The 19907-nt window shown below is 43.0% G+C and overlaps 1 protein-coding gene across 1 annotated transcript in view; it reads left to right on the top strand.

Moving 5' to 3' along the window:
- Agbl4 (AGBL carboxypeptidase 4) overlaps positions 1–19490 on the top strand; it is a 1006503-nt gene extending 987013 nt beyond the window's left edge. The window contains exons 12-13 of the mRNA XM_048351274.1: positions 4370–4466; positions 19357–19490. Coding sequence (XP_048207231.1) covers positions 4370–4466; positions 19357–19468 — 209 coding nt within the window. The 3' untranslated portion in view covers positions 19469–19490. The remainder of the gene's footprint in view (positions 1–4369; positions 4467–19356) is intronic.
- The last annotated feature ends 417 nt before the right edge of the window (positions 19491–19907 follow it).

The following is a 19907-nucleotide window of genomic DNA, read 5'->3' as shown; positions in this document are numbered from 1 at the left end:
TATGTCTAGTTTCTTGACTCATTTAAGGCCTATGTAGAAAATAAGCTAGAGTGAGGCTTTGGGATTTGAGGAATATATAAGAAAGCTGGAGGGGAAGAGGGAAATAGGGCTGTCCCAGACAAATCTCATCTTTAAAACATTATCTTTTATAGAGATATTATCTAAAACCATCAATACCTTACAGTAGATTTTCTTTTTTGTTTTTGTTTTTACTGGAACAGCCCAACTCCTTTTCTTTGTAGAAATTCAAGGGGTTGATGAACACTCATACCTTCTGTACTTGCTTCAGATCTTGTCATTGGTATAGGCTGCAGAGGAAGGATTTGGGCTTCTCTCTCAGTCATTCATTCATTCAGTCATTCAGTCAGTCCAATGTTGCTAAACGACTAGATGCAACTACACACTTCATCCCAACAACTCAGTGAGTCAGGCATTCTTTCATTTTACAAATGACAAGATAAGATGACAGATGAGAAGACAGGAGATGGAATAGCTTGTGCAAGTTCACACAATGTCCAACTCCTCTCTTTCTATGTTAGATAATCTCCCTAAACCTTAGCAGCTTAAAGCAACACTAGCTATGGTGTTATTCTTTTGCATTCTCTAGGAGTCCAAAATGTAGGCAGGTCTCCATGGGTGGTTTCAGCATGGAGTCTAATGTAGTTGCAGGCACACAATGGTTAGGGCTGGAACAGCAGTCATGGAGGGGCGTAGCCTGACCAGGAATTTCTCCTCTCTCTTCCTGTAATCTCAGAGCCTCTGAGAAATGATTGCTTGTCTGAAGACTCAGGACTCCAGCTTGAGCATTCCAGTTCACCGGATAGAATTGACTCTGCCTCTTCTGTCACTTCTTCTATTTCTGCCATTCTTTTGGTTAGAAGTAAGTTATAAGTCCATAAAAATTCATGGGGAAGGGGCCAACCCTCTTAGTGGAAGAAATAACAAGGACACAGAATCATGTCGAAAGGGAGCTATTATTGCAGACATCTCTGGAAAATGCCACCTGCCATACATAGAATGCATGAGAGCCAGGATTTAGATTAGACATTTTTGCTTCCAAAACTTTCTGGCTCAGCCCACAGGAACCTCTGCTTCTCTCTGTGCCCTGTAACTCTTCCTGCCAGCACACAGATACTTGATTTGCTCTCCAAAGCTCACTAAAGACTGGCTGGGTTAAAGCATCAAGCCTGTCTCTGCAGGCCCTGGCCATGAGATGGCCTCCAGGGGCTGCTGACCAGGGAGGCAGTGCCCAGGGTCAGCTTGTATATTTCTTATAGAAGACAGGGAAGGTCAGCCACATCCAGAGAGAGAAAGCAGGTGGCAGCCCCCAGAGCACAGAAAGCCCGTGGGGCATCTCGATGTCATGAACGTGTCTGGTGTTTTTCCTTCTCCCAGAAGATGCCAGCCTAGGATGACTCAGGCTTTGACAGAAAAGGTGCCTTCAAGTCAGGAAATAGCCTGGAGCAATGGAAAACGTGTGGCTCTGGAATCATATTTGCCTGGATTTGAGTCTTGATTCTACCTTTGCTGGTGATGTGGCCTTCGATAAATTCCTTAACTTACCTAGCAATGTTTATGAGGTGCCCAGCCTTTGGACAAAGCACCTACCTCTCAAAACAGTGGGCCCAGTTTATTGGGTTGTTGTAAGGATTGAGAATTGAGTCAATATATATACAATTGCTAGGCACATATTAAATGTTACATGAGTGTTATCTGTTGTTATTTACTCATTTTGCAAATATGTATTTCACACTTACTGTGCAGATATTTAGGCAATCAAGTAAGACAGTTATAACCTCTTGCCCTCAGGGCATGAAGGCCAGAGAAGCCGCTGTAAAGAGGAAACAGTTGAAATACACTAAGAAGAGTGGTCTGGTTGATGAGTAACTCAAAGATGCCTGGGAAAACCTGGTTGGGGGTGGGAGGGACATTCTCCTAGTGAGGGCATTAAGAAACATGAATCTAGCAAAGTGACAATTGAACCGAAGTCTGCGAACTAAGAAGGAATCAGTCCCATAAGGTATGTGTGAGAGAGAGAGTGGTCTAGGAAGATGGCACCATGTGGGCCAAGTCCTGGAGACAAAAGAAGTTCCAAATGTGAATGTCAGTTGGGTGGAAGGTGGGAAGCAGTAAGCTTGGAGCTAAGAAAATAACCAGAGACTCATCTATGAACAGTCCTAAAAATCATGGCAGAAATGTGGACCTCAAAAGCAATTGGAAACCATTGAAGTAAAGTTTTACTCTGTTAAATGACCTGGCCAGATATACATTTTAAATCAACTTCCATGGCTGCTCTGTAGAAAATGTTCTATAGGCTGGGCACCGGTGGCTCACACCTGTAACCCTAGCCACTCAGGAAGCTGAGACCTTAGGATTGTGGTTCAAAGCCAGCCTAGGAAAGAAAAATCTGTGAGACTCTTATCTCCAATTAACCACAAGAAAAGGAGAAGTGGCGCTGTGGCTCAAGTGGTAGAGTGCTAGCTTTGCACAGAAGAGCTCAGGGACAGCGACGCCTAGGCCAAGAGTTCAAGCCCCATGACTGACAAAAAAAAAAAAGAAAGAAAGAAAGAAAAGTGTTTTGCTCAAGTTCAGGACCCCCGAAAAAACCACCAGAGACCAAGATCGATATAAACAGCAAAGAGGCGTTTATTGTGAGCTAGCATGGTCCTCCACGCACACAGCGCAAAGGTGACGCTGAGAGGCCCGAGTCAAAATCTAGTAGTCTTTTTGTATCATGAAACAAACAACTCTTAATCAATCTGGGGAAACTTCTCACAGTCAGGCATATGTTTGATTAACAATTTACAATCACATCATCACACTAAGCAAGCAGAGGGAAATAGGCTAACCTTATCTATAGTTAACTTTGTTAGCAGAGAGCTATAGTTAAACTTTGTTAGCAGAGGGCTAAACTGCATTCCTTCCTCTCATCCCTTGTCTGTCTCAATCTCTGCTTATAACACATACATTCTCCGTTTGGGACATTCAGCAGGTTTTCTCAAAAAATGTTTGTGCAGGCTTTAAGATGGAGTCACTTAGGTCTTTTGTGTCTCTTCAAAAGTAAAAAGAAAACAACTTATAAGAGGAGGCCCATTGGAATAGGATAATAGTACTAAAGAGAAAGACAATGCTGGACTTAGCTAGAAGATGGAAATAAGTAGACAAACTTAAGAGATAGGAGGCCTTATGGAGAAGGGTTGGTGGCAGCTTGGATATTTAGAGCTAAGAGACATGGGAGAAGCAATGGCTAAGGGTTAACACCTAATCTCCATTTATAAGGATAAAGGGTGATACTCAAAAGACAATATGTTGGAAATCAACTGTACAAATCAGGGGGGTAGTTGGGGGGAGGGAAGGTGGGAAAAATGAGGGAAGGGGTAACAAGTATGACAAGAAATGTACAGACTGTCTTACCTATATAACTGTAACCCCTCTGTACATCATCTCGACAATAAAATTAAATTAAAAAAATAAATGGTAGAGACTTTGAAGGAAGTCAGTTCTGAAACCATGGATATAAGGGCAAAATAATCCATTCACAGCTCTAAAAGGAGGAGAGGAACACCCTGAAGCTCTTCTAAAGAGTTTTCACCCAAGCTAAGGGAAAGTGGGAGAGCCCCTTCAGGCAGAGAAAATAATAAACTGTGGGAAAGGCCAGAAAGGTCACATATGTTACATGGAGAAGATAATCTGAGCTGCTGAAGAGATGATTGTGCTGCAAATTCCCCGGAGTGTTTTAATGGCCAATAAGGAACCCTCTTCTCTAGGGAATTAATATAATAATTAGTAGGTCATAATTCCTTACCTAAAGATTCATTATTGGCAGAATTTCAAGGTGGAATAGTACTTAGAGTTAGAGGGTTTGTTCACTGTCACCAAACTTATGCAAGTCAAGGACTGTGCCCTGAGGGTTGGCTAAGCCCTGATCTCTATATAACAAAGGTTCTTTTGCCCTTGGGTCTTTTTATCTGGCTTCATCTTGAGCTACCTGAGGCCAGGAAAGCCTAGTATTTTCTAAAGGGCTACGAACTTTAAGTGATTTCTAAAAGCCATATAGTCACATGCGCGCCCCTACACATCCTTTAGGAATAAAGCTATCCAGGCCCTTCCCCTGGCCCTCTTCCTTCCTGGTTCTATGGTCTTGGGAAAATTTCACTTCTATGCAGTGAAGTTTCTTTATATGCAGAATGAGGATAATAATAATGATTACTGCTTAAGGTTTCCTGCGGATTCAAAAAGACAGAACATACCCAAAACAGAACAGTGAGTGGTGTTCCTGATTTATCACTGCTGTCATGTTTATTACGAAGCATCTTTCACTCTGTCTCAGTCTCTTTTCAAAGATACTCCTTAACGCACACCCCTGCAGATATGAAGCTGGGCCGGAATGTGGCAAGGACGTTTTTGGATTATTATCGACTGAACCCTCTGGTTGAGAAGATGACGATGCCCATACCTAGACTGCGGTAAGTGGCCGAGCTAAGCAGTCTGGACTGTTTCACTGGCTCTGTGTTCTGTGTTCAAGATAGGTTCCTGGAGCCTCTTACTGGTGCTCAGTTTCCCACCTGTCAGCCCTGTCCCAGGGACCGCCTGTGTCCTGAGCATAAACTCTCATGACATTTCATCTCCTCTGGTTGAGGTCCTAGATGTCCAACTAGATTACAGAGGCCTTGACTTAACTGATAGAGCTGTAATGTATTCTATATCCCTGAGATACAGGCCCACATACAGGCTGCATTGGTATGGTCCTATGATCCCTGTCTGAGACAGAGATGAGATGGTCTCATTTCTGGTCCAACATGGGAATCCCCAGGGATGGGGTATCATTGGAGTGTTGAGATCGGTCATTGTCCTAAGTTATCCTAGATGTTTCCATATGATACTTCTCTAGAATATTCATATGATGCCAATTCTTCAACTTTCCCCTGCATCGGTGTATAAGCTACCATGGTACCCACTTTTCAGATTATTGTAAGATGCTCATTGAAGCACCTAACACAATACCAGGTGGACAGATGTTCTGTTAGTACAGTGTCATCCCATTCCCTGAGGATTTGAAGTCTTGGACTAAAAAGAACACACTCCTGAAGATTTCTACCTCGGGTTCTCTGATGAGGCTCACTTGCAGGTCCAGTGAGGAGAGGAAGCTGGGAAGTGAGCATCCATCTTGTCTGAGGGCTGGACAACAGTCCCACTCACTGAGTGTCCCCTTGTCTGCTGGTGGAGAGTCCAGTGAGACCACTGACATCCCATGGCATCTGGAATGCGCTAACACTACTGCACCTCTGGGCCTCATCTCCTATTCCTCTAGTAGGTCAGCCTCCTGGAATGGCACAATGCCCAACTCCCCACTCCTGCCAGACCATTCGTTCCACTAGCTTCTCCACGACCTTCCCCATGCATTTTGGTGCCTCAGGACCTTTGTGCTAATATAACTTCCTCCTTACTCTGTTACATAATAAAAAAAGAAATAATGCAAATTACTGTTTTTTATTGAATGAAGTACTTTTTATACATCATCTTATATATCTCATGTACACATTATATTTGTCATCTTACATATGAGAGAAAGGAGGCACAGAAAAGTGGAGAGGATGCTTGAGGTTGCAGTTTTCAGCAGAGTCTGATACAAGGCTCTTACAATTCCAAAGCTACTAATGTCCACTCCAAGTACAGGTTCAAATCCCACCTCAGGCTCTTAGAAACTGGTGGTGTAATTGTAGACAAGTTTCATGGCCACTGGAAGCTTTTCTCTACCTACTTATTAAATAGGGGTAATAATAACAACCTCTAATGATGGTTTTGAAGATGAGTTATGAATTTACTATAATGCCTAACAGACAATAAGTGATTCAAAAATGGTTTTGCCTTCTCTAGTGTCTAGGCTGTGGTTACAGATTTTTCACTAAGTCATGCTAAAGTTCCTTGATGAATCTGATGGGACTGGATGATGTCTTAGAGATGTCTGTTCCACAATGCCATGAGTGAGGCATCTCTGAGCCCCAGATCCGTATGAAGAGTGCACACCCCTGTGTTCTGATGACATCTTGTCTCAGATTACTTACAAGTCATTTAGGGTCTTTGTTTCCGCTCAGCCCCACCCATCCCATGTGTGAGGAGGATCACATCTGGTTCTTCTCTATACCCCTGCAAGACCCACTCTGCACTGAGCATATAGGCGTGAAGTCCCCTGTTCAGTCACCTAGGAAAAAGCAGACTTTATGCCAGGCCCACCCTGGTGGGAGGGAGATGCCAGCAAGACCTGCCTTAGAGGAGCTTACTTCTAGAGGAGCTTCCTTCTTCAAAGTCATTCTTGATTGGTTAAACTTCTTAAAAATTTGTAACTGTATAAAGCACAAAAGGATTTTTACAGTCTCATTTACAGTTTAATTTAGGGAATATCTCTTTCAGGTCCTCTTTCTGCCTGAATAAAATTATCTTGACCGTTAACTACATTTTTCTTAAATGTTTCCCAGTCCCAGACCAAATGAATACTGCTGACACTCCTGGAGACCTTTGCCCTCATCCTGACATGGATGGGTGAGGACTTGGAGGCCCAGGGAGTAGAAGGACTGGTCATGTGACCTGGCACCTTGCTACTGGGGCACAAGGTTGCCGGGGAGTTCTCAGTGATCTGTTTTCTACTGCTCAGTTTATTTCTTTGTCCTGAACTTTGGAATCCTCTTTAGGAAAAAAACAAAGACGTAGCCCCAAAGTTCTATCCTAATAAGCCTGCAACTTCGAAGAATTGAGGCAAATATACCCACCCTCAAATTAGGAAAAGCATCTTCACTCCCCTCCAACCCCCACGGCTCTGCTGCATCAAACTTTTGTTCTAAATTGGTCAATAACCCTTTAAGAATGAATTCCCAGAAATATGAGGCTCTGAGCTCTGGGGATTTGAATAGTTCTCCCACCTTTTATTTGGGGGGGGGGTATTATTTTCCATCCAAGCATCAAATAGCTTAAGTGAAAGAGCAATTCTGATTTTAAAAGAAAATTGCATGTTTTGACTCAAAACTAATCTTTGTTTTCTGCCATCTCTGTGGATAATTACAATATGTCACTTTCTACCCAAATGCTGGTGGGAGCTTGTTGGCGTCCTCGGGTGCTGGGCGGCTCTACAGAAAAGGACCCTGGGGAAGGGCAGTGCTTTGGGTACAAGGGCTCAGGCTCAACATCAATTATCAAAGCCAAGACCCTGCATTTATTTTGACCACAGTGGCACAATCATAGAGCAGCCCAAAGTGCACCATGAAAAGGGATAAAATTAGACTGGAACAAATGAACAGGCCGAGTGTGCTACTGTGAGTAGACAGAGCATGAATATAGGTCAGGTTCAGCCATAGGCTGAGAGCAGTGGCTCCATGTGAGGTTGTGTGTGTACACGCGCGTGTGCATGCCTGTGTGTACATGCATGCATCAGGACCTATGCTAAAGGATCATAGACAGTCCCTGCCAAGCAGGGCTCCAATTTATGCAAGGTAAAGAAATGCATACATGCAAATAAAACAATACTACTCAGTGCACAATAAGTGCTCAACTCTGTTGGACTATATCCTTCCTCAAAAACCTCCCATGGTCTCCATTACCTGCAAGGTGATTTTTCAGTTCCTCTTCTTGATATTCAAGACCCTGGCTTATATTGTAAGCTTCATATCCTGCTTCCTTCAATGCCCCTGCCCCTGTGAGTACCTACTTTCTCCTTCCCTCTTCATCCACTGAACAGTTTGTAGTGAGTATTCCGAGTAGTCTAGTTTGGGTGGGGTTTTTTGTTGTTTGTAGTTTGTGTTGTGGGACATGGTCTTGGTGAGGTAACCCAGACTGGCTTTGAACTTGAAATATTTCAGCCTCTGCCTCCTGAGTGCTCCACCATGCTTACACTTTGTATAGTTACTCTGAAAAAGTATCTCCTCTACACAACTGGAAGTAACGTGAGGACAGTGACTGTGTCTGCCTCCATCTTTGTCACCTCCAGAGTCCGCAGGACCTAACATAGTTCCTAACAAATTACGGTAGAGAAAGGATTATTTAGTCCGTTATTAGCCATTATTTAACCTCACAACACTATTGCAAGATTAGAGTGTTTTACTTTTATTTTACAAATAAAACTCCAGAGAAGTTAAATTCTTTGCACAAAGTCACCCTTCTCAGATCAGTTCTTTGGGGCTCAAAAGCCCATTTTCCCCACTAGAAATAAATCTTAGCCCAATGACTAAATAAACGTTGTACCAATATATCACTCAAAACCATAACAAACAAGGCACTGATGAAATAAAATGTAGAAGGGAATAAAACACAGTCATTGGTTTGTTGCCCAATATGTGACCACAACAGATACATAATCATGTACAGGACAGTGATAGGAAGAGTGCTGCAGTTAGTGCTGGGTGCTAAGGTACAGAAATGAGCCAGAATCATGTCAGTTCCTCCAGCCCTCAAGCTTACCAGAAAGAGAGATAGTGTAAAATACAATCCTTTATCTATAATGAGAATTATAAGAGAACCTAGGATTCCTTGGTAGTTAGAATAAGGTCCCAGATCCTCCCACACTATAGATTTTTCTTAAACAAGGGCCTACGGTTTTTTTCACCCTAAGCTTTGGGAAGAAAGCTCTATTGGCCTCCTTCCAAAATTCAAAGTTGTGGTTTTTCCATGTGTCTATCTCCATCTCATTGTGGAACTGTTTGAGTTAGAAGCAGAGTGGAAAGGTAGGAAGTTGGAGCTGTAGAATGGTTTTGTCCTTCTGTAGAATCAGAGTGATGCAGTATATCCATCCATTGAACCAGAATTCGTTGAACTACCTTGGCTTCTTTGAACCAGGCTCCAAACTGGGTTCTGGGGGCTCAGAGAAGAGGATGGCCAGCTCACCGCTCCTAGACAGTCGCAGTGCCATGGGGGGTGATAGACATGCACACAGATTATTTCATTACAGTGTGATATGTGCTGTCTTCTCTCTTTCTATTATCTCCATCTTTGCAGGAAAGAAAAATCCCCTCCCTCCAAGCACCCAGTCCTGCGGGGCCCGGCCAGCAGCTACCCCAACAGCAAAGGGCACAAGAGGAACTCAGTGAACCACAGAGACCCTTCAACCCCTTTTTAAAGACAAGGAGTCTGGAGAGTTTTTGTGGAGACAGGAGCATGTGCATTTCCTGCTGGGGCATGAAATGAATCATCCCTTTCTGGTTTCTAAGACAAGGATTTGTGGCATAATGCATACAGCTAGTGAAAGGGAAGGGAGAGGGGAAAAAAAAGAAAAGACAAAGAAATTTAATCATTGATTTTCCCTTTCACCAATGGAAAATCAATGGTGACCCTTTAGAACAAAATAGAAGACTGGAATCAGGTGAGCACAGCGTCGCTTTCCACAACAGAGAGGTTCTCACAGGATGAGGAAAACCCTACCCATCCTTCTTAAGAGATTTGACACGTTTTTAGGTCAGTTTCTCTGGAAGCTCCTTTACTTTTCAAAGGTATACAGTGATGTTACAGGTAGTCCCTTTTTAAAATTATTATCGTTTTTTTTCTTTTGACTTTGAAACGCATAGCCCATATTTCCTAATCCAGAACATATGCAACCCCAAGGCAAATGTCCTGCTTTGAACAGTGGGTCAGAATGTTTGAAATCACAGTGTTCTTAGATGGCTACTATATCTCTAAACTGCATGCTTTCTGATTCCTCCAGCTCCTAGCATGCAACAGCAGAAAACTGTTCTGAGAGTTATTTCTCCATTTCCTAGGTAGTTTAATTGAAACTTTAGCTCCAGAGACGAGAAGTATTGCTTATTCATTCAAAAAGATCTATCATGGTTAAAGTCTCCAAGTCCCTGGTGACAGAGATCAAGGGAGGTGAGCATTGATAATCTGTAAAGAGGAAAGGGTGATTGCCAGGTAAGAGGGATGCAGAAGACAAAGAATGTACCCTTGAGGCAGGTAGGAATGCTAAAAATAAAGTAACAATACTAACATTTCCCAAGGCAGGAAAAGGTAAATATTGTGCATTCTTTTTTTCCGAAGAGTAAAGTGCCTTTGTATGATGAATGGGTGCAGCAGAATGTGTTCCCTTCCTGTCTGTGGAAGCAGCAGGCTGAGTCACCGTGACTGCTCACTAATTAAAATGACCTTCCGGAAATGAGGATTAGGAGATAGGGAGAGAAAGAAGGCTCCGGGGAGATAGGGCCTTCAGCACAAACCTTTGGTTAAGCATTCTTTCTGTTTGTGTGGGAGATTTTCAAAGTTTATTGCAAAAATCAGGAGCAAGCTGTTCTCTTTTGCATATTGGTTAGTTGGATGTGAATATCCTGTTGTATCTCCAGCTTTTCCTCAGTTTTTGTTGTCCAGAGGAATACAAATAAAGTGGTTTGCCAGCTCCTCTGTTCTTCTGGGTTTTTGTAGCAACTGTTTCTTTTGGTCTCCCAGTCCCTCCACCAGCTAGCCTAAAATCAAAATGACCCTCACTCTTATCATGACGAGGAAGATCCATCAGCTTTGGACTTCAGAAATTCCTGCAGCCAAGTTCTGAGGAGTTTAATTCACTGCAACCATCTCAATTTAAGCCAACTTCATGGCAGCTTTTGGAAATGACAGACTCTAGCTGCGTGGACAGAAGTAGACTATACAAAACAAGAGAAATGATAGTCCAGATCTAACTTCCTTGGTTGCCTCTACATCATGATTATATATGGTAACGTATTTTTTTAACTACTAATTGATTGGATCACAGGCCACACAGATAACATGTATGCTAGAGGCTTAAGAGCAAAACCTTGGAGACAGACAGCTCTGGATTCTAATTCTGAATTCAAGCCCTACGTTTACCTCTTAATGCCTTTGTGATTTCAGGCTAGTGATTTAACCTCCAGGCATCTCTATTTTCTTACCTGTGAGATGGTAACAATACTATCTGCCTTAATATAATTATTACAAAGATCTAATGAGCTTTGGTGTAGAACAAGTCAGCAAAAAGAAAAAAATATCGAAAAAAAAATATGTGTTTGCTAAATGATAGCTATGACAATTTGGAATATGACCAGAATGGTGAGATATCTAGAATTCATTCCCCACTAGGAAGTGATGAGACTGAAGGTATTGAGGTAAAAAGAAAAAAATAAGAAAGAACAAGAATGGGAAAGTAAAGTCACCATTTCTACAAAGTTGAAGGATTATTATGAAACAAAAGAAGCAAACTCATTCTGTGTAGTCCAGCAGTCATTACCAAGTCCAAGGAGTAAGTCTAAGTAAGGAAACATCCTAGTAAATAGTTTCTATTGGATGAACTCCCTGGAAAGATAGTAAGCTTGTCATTAGAGGTATGTCAGCCAAGCCTGTCTGGACATCTGTCATGGAAAAAGGAAATGGAAGGAGGTTCTTTCCTAGAGAGATGCTGGATTGGAAGCTGGGGTGTTCTCACAGGTGGCAGGAGGTTACATATCTGGATATCAGATAATGGTGTGTACAGTATAAAAGGCATCTTGCAGCACCAGAGACAACCATGGAAACTATTTCTGAATTATAGTATATGGATTCTGCTAACATTTAGCAATCCTAGAAGAAGAAAAAAAGATACCATGACTATTATATAGACTGCTCAGTAGGGTTTGCGTACAACCATCTGCTTCCATACTTTAGAAGAGCAGAGAGGAAAGGGATGGCAAGTGGCCTTCATGGTGGCTTTGGCCGCCATTCTTCCCTAGCTGTCTTGGTCAAGGTTATGCCTATGATGGTCAAACTAGATAGGAAAGATTTTCAGCACTGTGGTCAAGGACAGCAACGTGCTGATAGGTAAATTAACAGGAGGATAGTGGCCCACTTTTCCCAGCAGGGGGCACCTCTAGCCTATCTTCCTGTCTACCCACTTCTCAGTCACAAGTGGGTAGAACCAATCACCCCACCCATACTCTGTAGATTTCTAAAAAGGCGAGAGAGACAACTCTGTGAACAAGGAAGGTAGGTAGGTAGGAACATGCAGGGTCTCCAGTTAGCCTTCACCTGACTAGACATTACTGATGCAGGGCTGGTTTCACTCAGCATGATCCTAAAGGCTCTGAGACAGGAACAAAGTTCTGTTTACCTCCAAAGCTATAGCAGATCAGTGGAAGGTTACCAGTGACCATGCTGTTGAAATCCACAGAGGATAAAAGGCACAGGCCACCTGTCTTGATGAGGCGGTTCCCTGTACTGAAGCAGGATGAACCTTTACTAGGTTATTAGGAATGAGGACAGGGAGAAGCCACACAATGAGCTTGTAGTCTCTGAATGCAACTCAGTGGCATAACTGCTTTAAAGTATCCCAATTCATTTCTCAAACTAGAAAGAGCAGGACCAATCATGGTAGTAAGTGGTTAATAATCATTAAGCATGGAATTGTACCCCTATAAAGTAATGACTGACATATACTCTACATCAGGTATTGTACTTTTGTCTTACTTGGCAGTTTCAACAGTCTCATAAGGTAAGTATGATTTTTTACATTTCCCACTTGAGACCACAGGAAATCTTAGAGATCAAATCTTGCATTTGCTTTTACATGGCGAGTGAGAACCTGGATGCAAACACAGTTCCTTTCTATTACACTATAATGGGCCCTCTCCCGTTAACTCTGGGTAAAAACCATATCAAAACAGGGAAAAGCAGAATAGCAAGTAGGCAATGGTGCTGTTTAGAAGTGAGGAGAGAAAGGAAAGCAACAGGTGATTTACAGGGTCAGAGCCAGGTGTGATGGCACACGCATGTAATCGCAGAATTCAGGAAGCTGAAGCAGGAGGATTTTGAGTTTGAGGCCAACCTGGGCTACACATTGAGACTTTTTCTCAAAAAAAATATTCAGGTTCAGAGAAATATTTTAGGATTTCAGAACTTCTTAGCGCTTGCTGCTGAAGTCCTTCTTTCTTCTGCTCTTGATTACCACACACATGTTCAAGGTTCTTCTATGTTCTCCACAGCCAGATGCCCTTTCAATCATGCAGTGTACAGAAGTTTCTTGGTTCTCTCAGGGCCTTTGGAGGCTCAATAAGGTAGTAATCATTACAGAAACTCTTGGCATTCCTGGGGTAGATAATCTTGCATCACTTCCTCTTTCTAGAGTGTTCGAACCAATACTGCTGTGTCCCCTGCCTCTTCTTCCCTGCTTCTTGCTTCTTGACTATTCTGAAGGGATCAAGATCAGGAGTTGTCTCTCTGGAGGCTCAGCTTGGCCAGTAAGGCTTTCAGGTCAGAGTGGACTTAGACAAGAATGGCCTAAACTTACATTAGACCAATACAAGTGTGAGACCCTGCTCTTCTGTTTACTCACTGTGTGGCTTTGAGTGAAGAGTTTAGTCTCTTTCTGGCTTCAGGGTTCTCAAAGTAAAAGTGATCCAGACCTATTTCCCAAAGTTATGTGAAATATTTAAAATAATGGTATCTATAATATACCTAAAAAGTATGGTTTGTTCACCCACACCATCTGATCTGACCCCATCTGTCTCCTCCTTGCTGGAGTTATAACTCCCCTTTTCTTGGAGCCAAAGTAGAGTCAAAAGCACAACCCCTTCCCGAGGATAGGACAGGAGTGAGAGAAGAGTCCTGATATGACAGATGCACTGAAGGGTGAGTGTCAAGTCTGGGACCTGGGGTCTTTTTCAGTCTGTGGCCTCAGCACTTAGCACAGAGCTCATAGCACTGAGCCCCAGATCACTGAGTGGAATGAGAAAATGCTAGATCAGGGTCAACTAGAGGCTCCAAAATCTTGGGAGGATCCAACAAGGCAATGAAAATTGGGGCTCTGAATAGATGGGAAGACTATGTTGGAATACAATACTCACCCTGCCATAAGGAAGGCAGAATTGATGGGACTAAAAAGAAAAGAGGGTGTAGTTTCTGTAAGATATTACAGGATATTTTATTAAAATAACTGCGAACAAATCTTACCAGGATACAATCCAGGCTTTGTGCTATTTTCAGTAGTCAAACAATATCTCAAGGGTGGTCTCCATGAAACAAATGCTCAGTTAACTGAAATTCACCAGAAAGCAAGTCATTCCTGCTCTCACCAAACCCAGGGTGCATGCTGGCCAGGGCAACCTCCCCAACAAACTCAGAGCAGTGTAAGTTTGCAATCAGGAAGTAAATTGGATGGATGCAGGCTCAATGCCTCTCAATTCAAGCCCAAGCCTCAGCACCAAGACTAGCCAATTCAAAAAGTCAGCCTGGGATGCTAACTTGTCCCCGGTGACAGAGGACCTGTTTTCAGCTGTCCCTGTGTCAGTCTTCAGTCTAAATCTGCTTCTTCCTTGAGCGTCACCTGCCATGGTCATGTCCTCTTTCCCTACCCTGTTGTCTTGGCTGCAAACCCTGCTGCTGTCTCAACTCCTATGTCTGTCTCTTTCTGCACAGCTGGCCAGTTCCTAAAGCCTACTGCTTCTGCCTCTGTGATATGTCTGTCGTCATGCAGTGTTATGAATTGACTTCAGACATATCTGAGGCTTAACCCCATCACTGCCACTTGTGAATCCTTTCATTTGTGTGCTCCTTATGGGGCTTGAACTCAGGGCTTGGGTGCTGTCCCTGAGCTTTTTTGGCTCTAGGCTAGCACTCTACCACTTGAGTCATAGCTCCATTTACAGCTTGTTTTCATTGACTAATTGGAGATAAGAGTCTCATGGACATTCCTGCCCAGGCTGGCTTTGAGGCATGAACCTCAGAGCTCAGACTCCTGAGTAGCTAGGATTACATGCCTGAGCCACAGACACTCAGTTTACTTATGAATCCATTTAAGTCAAATTTTCTTTCATCATCTCTAAAATGAGATGATAATACCTACTAGCAGAATTATTGTTGACCTTTTCCCTTCCTCTACCTTTCCATGTTTTGTCCTCTTTCCCCTCTTACCACCATCTATTGCAACACCTGTGGAATGACCCATAAGTGGCCTTCCATCTCTAGATGCTCTCCTAACCCACTTTCCTCAAAAGCTTCCAGAAACTCTGGGAGAAGTGACTCCATGCTTGTGGCACATCTTTGAAAGCAATGGTTCCATCCAGAAGTCTAGATAGCATCCCACTCGTGTGTTCTTCATACCTCACGTCTTCAGCTGTCAAATTCCACAGGTTCAACCTGCTCAATCTCCTCATCTCCACCTACCATCCCTAGTCCTCTTAAATTAAGAAAACCTTTCAAGACGTAACTCTTGGCAGTCTTAGCTCATAGTGATACATCTTTGTAACCTCAATACCCATTTTGGAGGCAGAGGCAGAAGGATCTCCAGCCAGGCTATAAAGCCTATCTCCAAAATAAAATATTTAGCTCACATAGCCTAACATCCTCCCTAGTCTCCAAAGTTATTCTCATCTCCATACTGACTGTAGCACCTACCACAGCTTCAGAGGCAAGGCAAAGGCACCCACTAAATAGAGCAGAAGAATAGATGACTCTCAAATCCACAATTCTATGTTCACCTCACTCAAATGACTGGCTCTTAATTACGGATTCAGCTTCCCATAGCATTGACTTCTCAAAGGCATACCAGTGCCCAGGCTCTTTTCATGGCTCCCTTACCTACAGAATTGCATTGCAGTGTGTTGTGCAGACAGCCTGTTGTGTGAGAGAGTTTTGGGCCTGAAATGGAAGTCCTGGGTGGCCTTCAAGGCTTCTGTCTCCATGGCAAGATGAAGGAGGTGGACTTATTGAATCCCCCAGCCCTTTCCTGAATACCAACTAGCTTCTTTTACAGAGCCTCAGGCAATTAGATCCTTTCTGCCCCTAGCAGTAACTATTATTCCTGGCATGCTATTACCACTGCTGCAGAGGCTGCTACTAGTGATAAGAACACTGCTGCTACTGCTGTTGGCCCCATACTACTGTTAAAATCGATACTGCTGCTTCTGGCACTACTGCTAATACACTGCTACCATTATGACTAATACTACCACGGATACTTAACTTCTGCACTGTTGCTGCGCCTCTTGCTACCACTGCTCATCTGAAGCTATGCTACTACTGTTAGTGCCCTGCTGCTGCTGCCCTGCCTTGATTGAGTGATGCTGGGCTGCAGGTCCTGCATTGATTTCTTTCTTATTTGATCTCCCTCATGCCTCCCTACAGTCCTGTGAAACATAGCGACTCCTCTTTTCATTTTCCTGATAAGGAAACAGCAGCGTAGAGAAGTTGCCTCACCTGTCTAAAGCCACACAGCCTGTTAATGGAGGCATCTGAATGTCATCAGACTCTGATGCTCACTCACATTCTTTCCATTTCCTCCTCCTCCACCTTTCTCTGTACCTTCATCAGTCCTAAGACTGACAGTCCAATAAATATTTAATGCTGGTTATAAAAAGTCTCAGCCTCAGGGAGCTCACTGGTTCATTTTTGTTCCCATTACACGACCTCATTTTGCCTTAGTCCCCTGAGCCTGGCTTTAGGCATTCTCCTTTGCAACTGGATGTCCCCGCACGTCTTCCATGCCAGAGCCTCTTACTTTGAAAAAGCAGCCCTAAAAAGATTGTCTTAATAGGCAGGGTTGGTGTCACCCTTAGAGCTGTAGCAACAAGCTCTGTCGTGCCAGGAAAGAGGACAGGATAGAAGAAGTCTAGCTCCATCTAGCCACCTTTTATTCTGTAAAGCAGACTGGCCCCCAGAAGTTTTCCTGCTAAATACTGACTGCCCCCCCCCACCAAAAGACTTCCTCTTCCTCTATTCTAAGCCTCTCTCAACCCCTGACTTCAAGAATTCAAATTGGGTAACCAAATAGAGGTAGATAGTAGGAAAATGGGTTCTGCAGCAGCTCTGATGCTGCCTGGCTATAGGACATAAATACATCTTTTGCTCAGTTGGAGAGACCCAAGTGCCTCAACTGAGTTCAATTTCCTTCTCTCACTTTAGAATGCTATTCTCAACTCACATACATTCTAAGAGGACTAGGGGTTTGAGTAGAGAGGATGAATGGGAAAGCATTGACAATTGGGATTGTCTCCCCTTTCAAGACCTCAGCAACATTCTCACTTCATCCATGCCTTGTTTTCAACCAAGACTTTCTTGCCATTAATTAATCCAGCCACATTGATTAAGCCTCTGTGTTTTCACAGGCACCTGATGTTCCTCTCTGCTGCCCTGATTCCTTCCACTCCTTCAAGGGCCTTCTCCAGGAAGTCTCCCTGGGCCCTTATAAAGAATGCTTCCTCTGAACTCTCAGGCAACTATTCCCTAAATGAGTATTCATTTTTGACACCCAGAGTCTGGCACAGGCCCTGAGCATTTGCAAGGATTCCTGCTGTCCCTGATGGCTAGAAGGGACTTGAGCATTTCTCTGACACAGGAACCCCTTATGATCCACCTCCAGAAGTTTACAAATGAGGCAAGCTCTCACTCTTGGCAAAGTTGGAGGGGGCCTAGTTTATAGACCCATATTAGAAATGGTCAAATTTTAATGTTAAGAGCATCCATAAGTGAACGAGATAAACTGACTGATGGATTTGAGCATGGTGTGTGTGTGTGTGTGTGTGCGCGCACACACACACAAAGGCGCGCACCCATACACTGCTGTATTTGCATTGTCTGTACATCTTTCATGAGTAACATGTCTAGGGTTGTGTGTGAAAATGCATGGGCCTATGTAATTTTGATGTTTGTGGATGTGCATTACTGAATATTAGGTGACAGATGATTATTGATTCTCAGCACATTTTTACATCAACTCATAGTCAGAGGTCTTGGGTTAAGTTCCTGTTTGAAATTCTGTCTACTTTCTTGACATATCATCCATATTAATGGCTCACCCTCTCGGCCCTGGCTTCCTTGGGACTGTTCCCAGCAGGACATCAGGACATCCTGCCTCCTTCCTAATAGCAGGGGAGGCTGATGCTGGCTGGGCCCGGCCCTCAGGAATGGGGGACGAATAAAGAGCCTCTTTTCCTGATTCTATCGCAATGTGACCTCATAAATTTAGGTCTTCTTACCCTATATTTCATCCTTATGTTTTTGTCTGCTTTGGGAAAGTGCATTTTTTTCTTTTTCTTTCTTTCTTTCTTTTCTTATTATTTCTCTCTTTTCAGGCCAATTTTAACTAAATGTTGGGAAGTATCTATTGGGGCAGTGTTATAAAGAAGGGAGATGGTGTTCTGTTTATTTATAATTTAATTTTGTTGTAAAGGTGATGTGTAAGTAATGTAATGAGTACATTTCTTGTCAAACATTGTTACCCCCCTCTCTCCTGTTTCTCCCACTTTCCCTCCCCCCATCCCCCCTTCAAACTGTAAAGTGTATTTGCAACACAGTGTCATATAAGTATGGCTGTTTGCATTGGTTCACCCTTTGTCCTTTGTCTCACCATTTTGTTACTCCCTTTTCCTTCCCCAAATCAGATAAACACATATAAGACAAAGGGTACCAAAATAAAAAACAGTGACAACATGGGATAAACCAAAAGGAAAAGACATTAACTTCACACAGTACATTTAAAAAGAAATCCAGAGCAAAATAAAACTTAGCACTCTCAATACTTTCCCAAACTTCTCTGAGAGCTGAAATTCAGTGGCTTCTGACTGTTCACTTCTGCTCAATTCCAGAAGCATTCACTGAAGGCCTGCTCTGAAGTAGGCTGAGTTAGCTGGTGGGTGAAAATAGAGCATGCACAATTGTGAAATCCACACTCATTGTTCTGGCCTACAGAGCAGCTCTACGGAGCTTAGAGATTTTCACTTTATTAAAAAGCAAATACATGGAGTAGGGACTTTCAGATGTTAAACCTTGTGCATCATCTATGCCCGACTTCATCCTTTATTAAGACTGATATTCATTTGCCTCTACTTGTAATCATTCATTCATTTAATAAGATGGCCCTGTAGGGGTTTGTTGAAAAGAATACAAACCACCCAGAAGAGATAGATTTAAGCCTGATTCAGCTACCATTTCCTCAGTTGCCTCACCTGCAGAACACAGTATTTTCTCTTCTAAATCACAAGGTAATTTTAAGTAACTACTGGGGAAAGGATGTAGTAGGGAGGGTGGAAGAACCAGTGTTCTTTGACTTCCAAGTAGAGGCAAGCATTTCACACGTACCCTTGCTACTGTTCATACAAGAGAGGATGAGACAAGGCAAGCAAGGACATCAGCTGCGTAGAAATCATTTACTATAGAAAGCTTGAACTGGGGACAGGATGTGGGGTATAGCTCAGTGTTAGGACACGTGCCTGGATGTGCCTTGTGTCCCTTGGGCTTGATCCCCTGAACTAGAAGGAAAAAGGTCTAGAATCTAGTATCAATCTGTCCCTAGCATTTGTATTACTTTACTCCCTCTCTGAGTCTCAAATTTTCTAGAATTTGTCCTCAGCTCAGCAATACTGGTGGTGATTTCTGCCTCCCAAAGATTCTCTCTGTCTCCAGACATGATGCTGAACCAAAGGCCTCTGGAGAGACGAGACCAGCAGGTGACGTGGTGAACTTGACCTACAAGAGGTGCAACACTTCCGACCTCATTAACATCACTGTGCAATAGGTACCATGGAGCACACCTTACCTGCCAGACAGAAAAATAAAGCCATGTTATATCTTAAGTGTTGGTTAACAGTGAGTAAAAGACTCGTGCATATTTATAGTAACTTTACTGCCTAGAACGTTATGGCACTCCTGAACACCCTGAGAAGGTGTGCTCATATTTCGATGGTGTATATCAGATACTCTTGTAAAGCTGAATATATGTCACAATGGACTCACAAAGAAATGTGGCCACATGATGGAGACTCTGATGTCTGATAAATGTGGCCAAGAATCCTGCTTTGCCACCATGTGTCCTTGAGCCATCTATGGACCTCAGTTTCCTTTTATAAAATGGGATTCATTCATGCTTAGCTCGTAGGAAGGTTGTGGAAAGTAAATGAGATGACATGAAGTCCCTAGCTAATGAGCGTAGCTGTTACTCCTAATTATATTCCTCT

Source organism: Perognathus longimembris, chromosome 7 (genome assembly GCF_023159225.1).
Source record: "Perognathus longimembris pacificus isolate PPM17 chromosome 7, ASM2315922v1, whole genome shotgun sequence".
Taxonomy (NCBI): Eukaryota; Metazoa; Chordata; class Mammalia; order Rodentia; family Heteromyidae; genus Perognathus; species Perognathus longimembris.
This window is presented reverse-complemented; position numbering and strand designations above follow the sequence as displayed.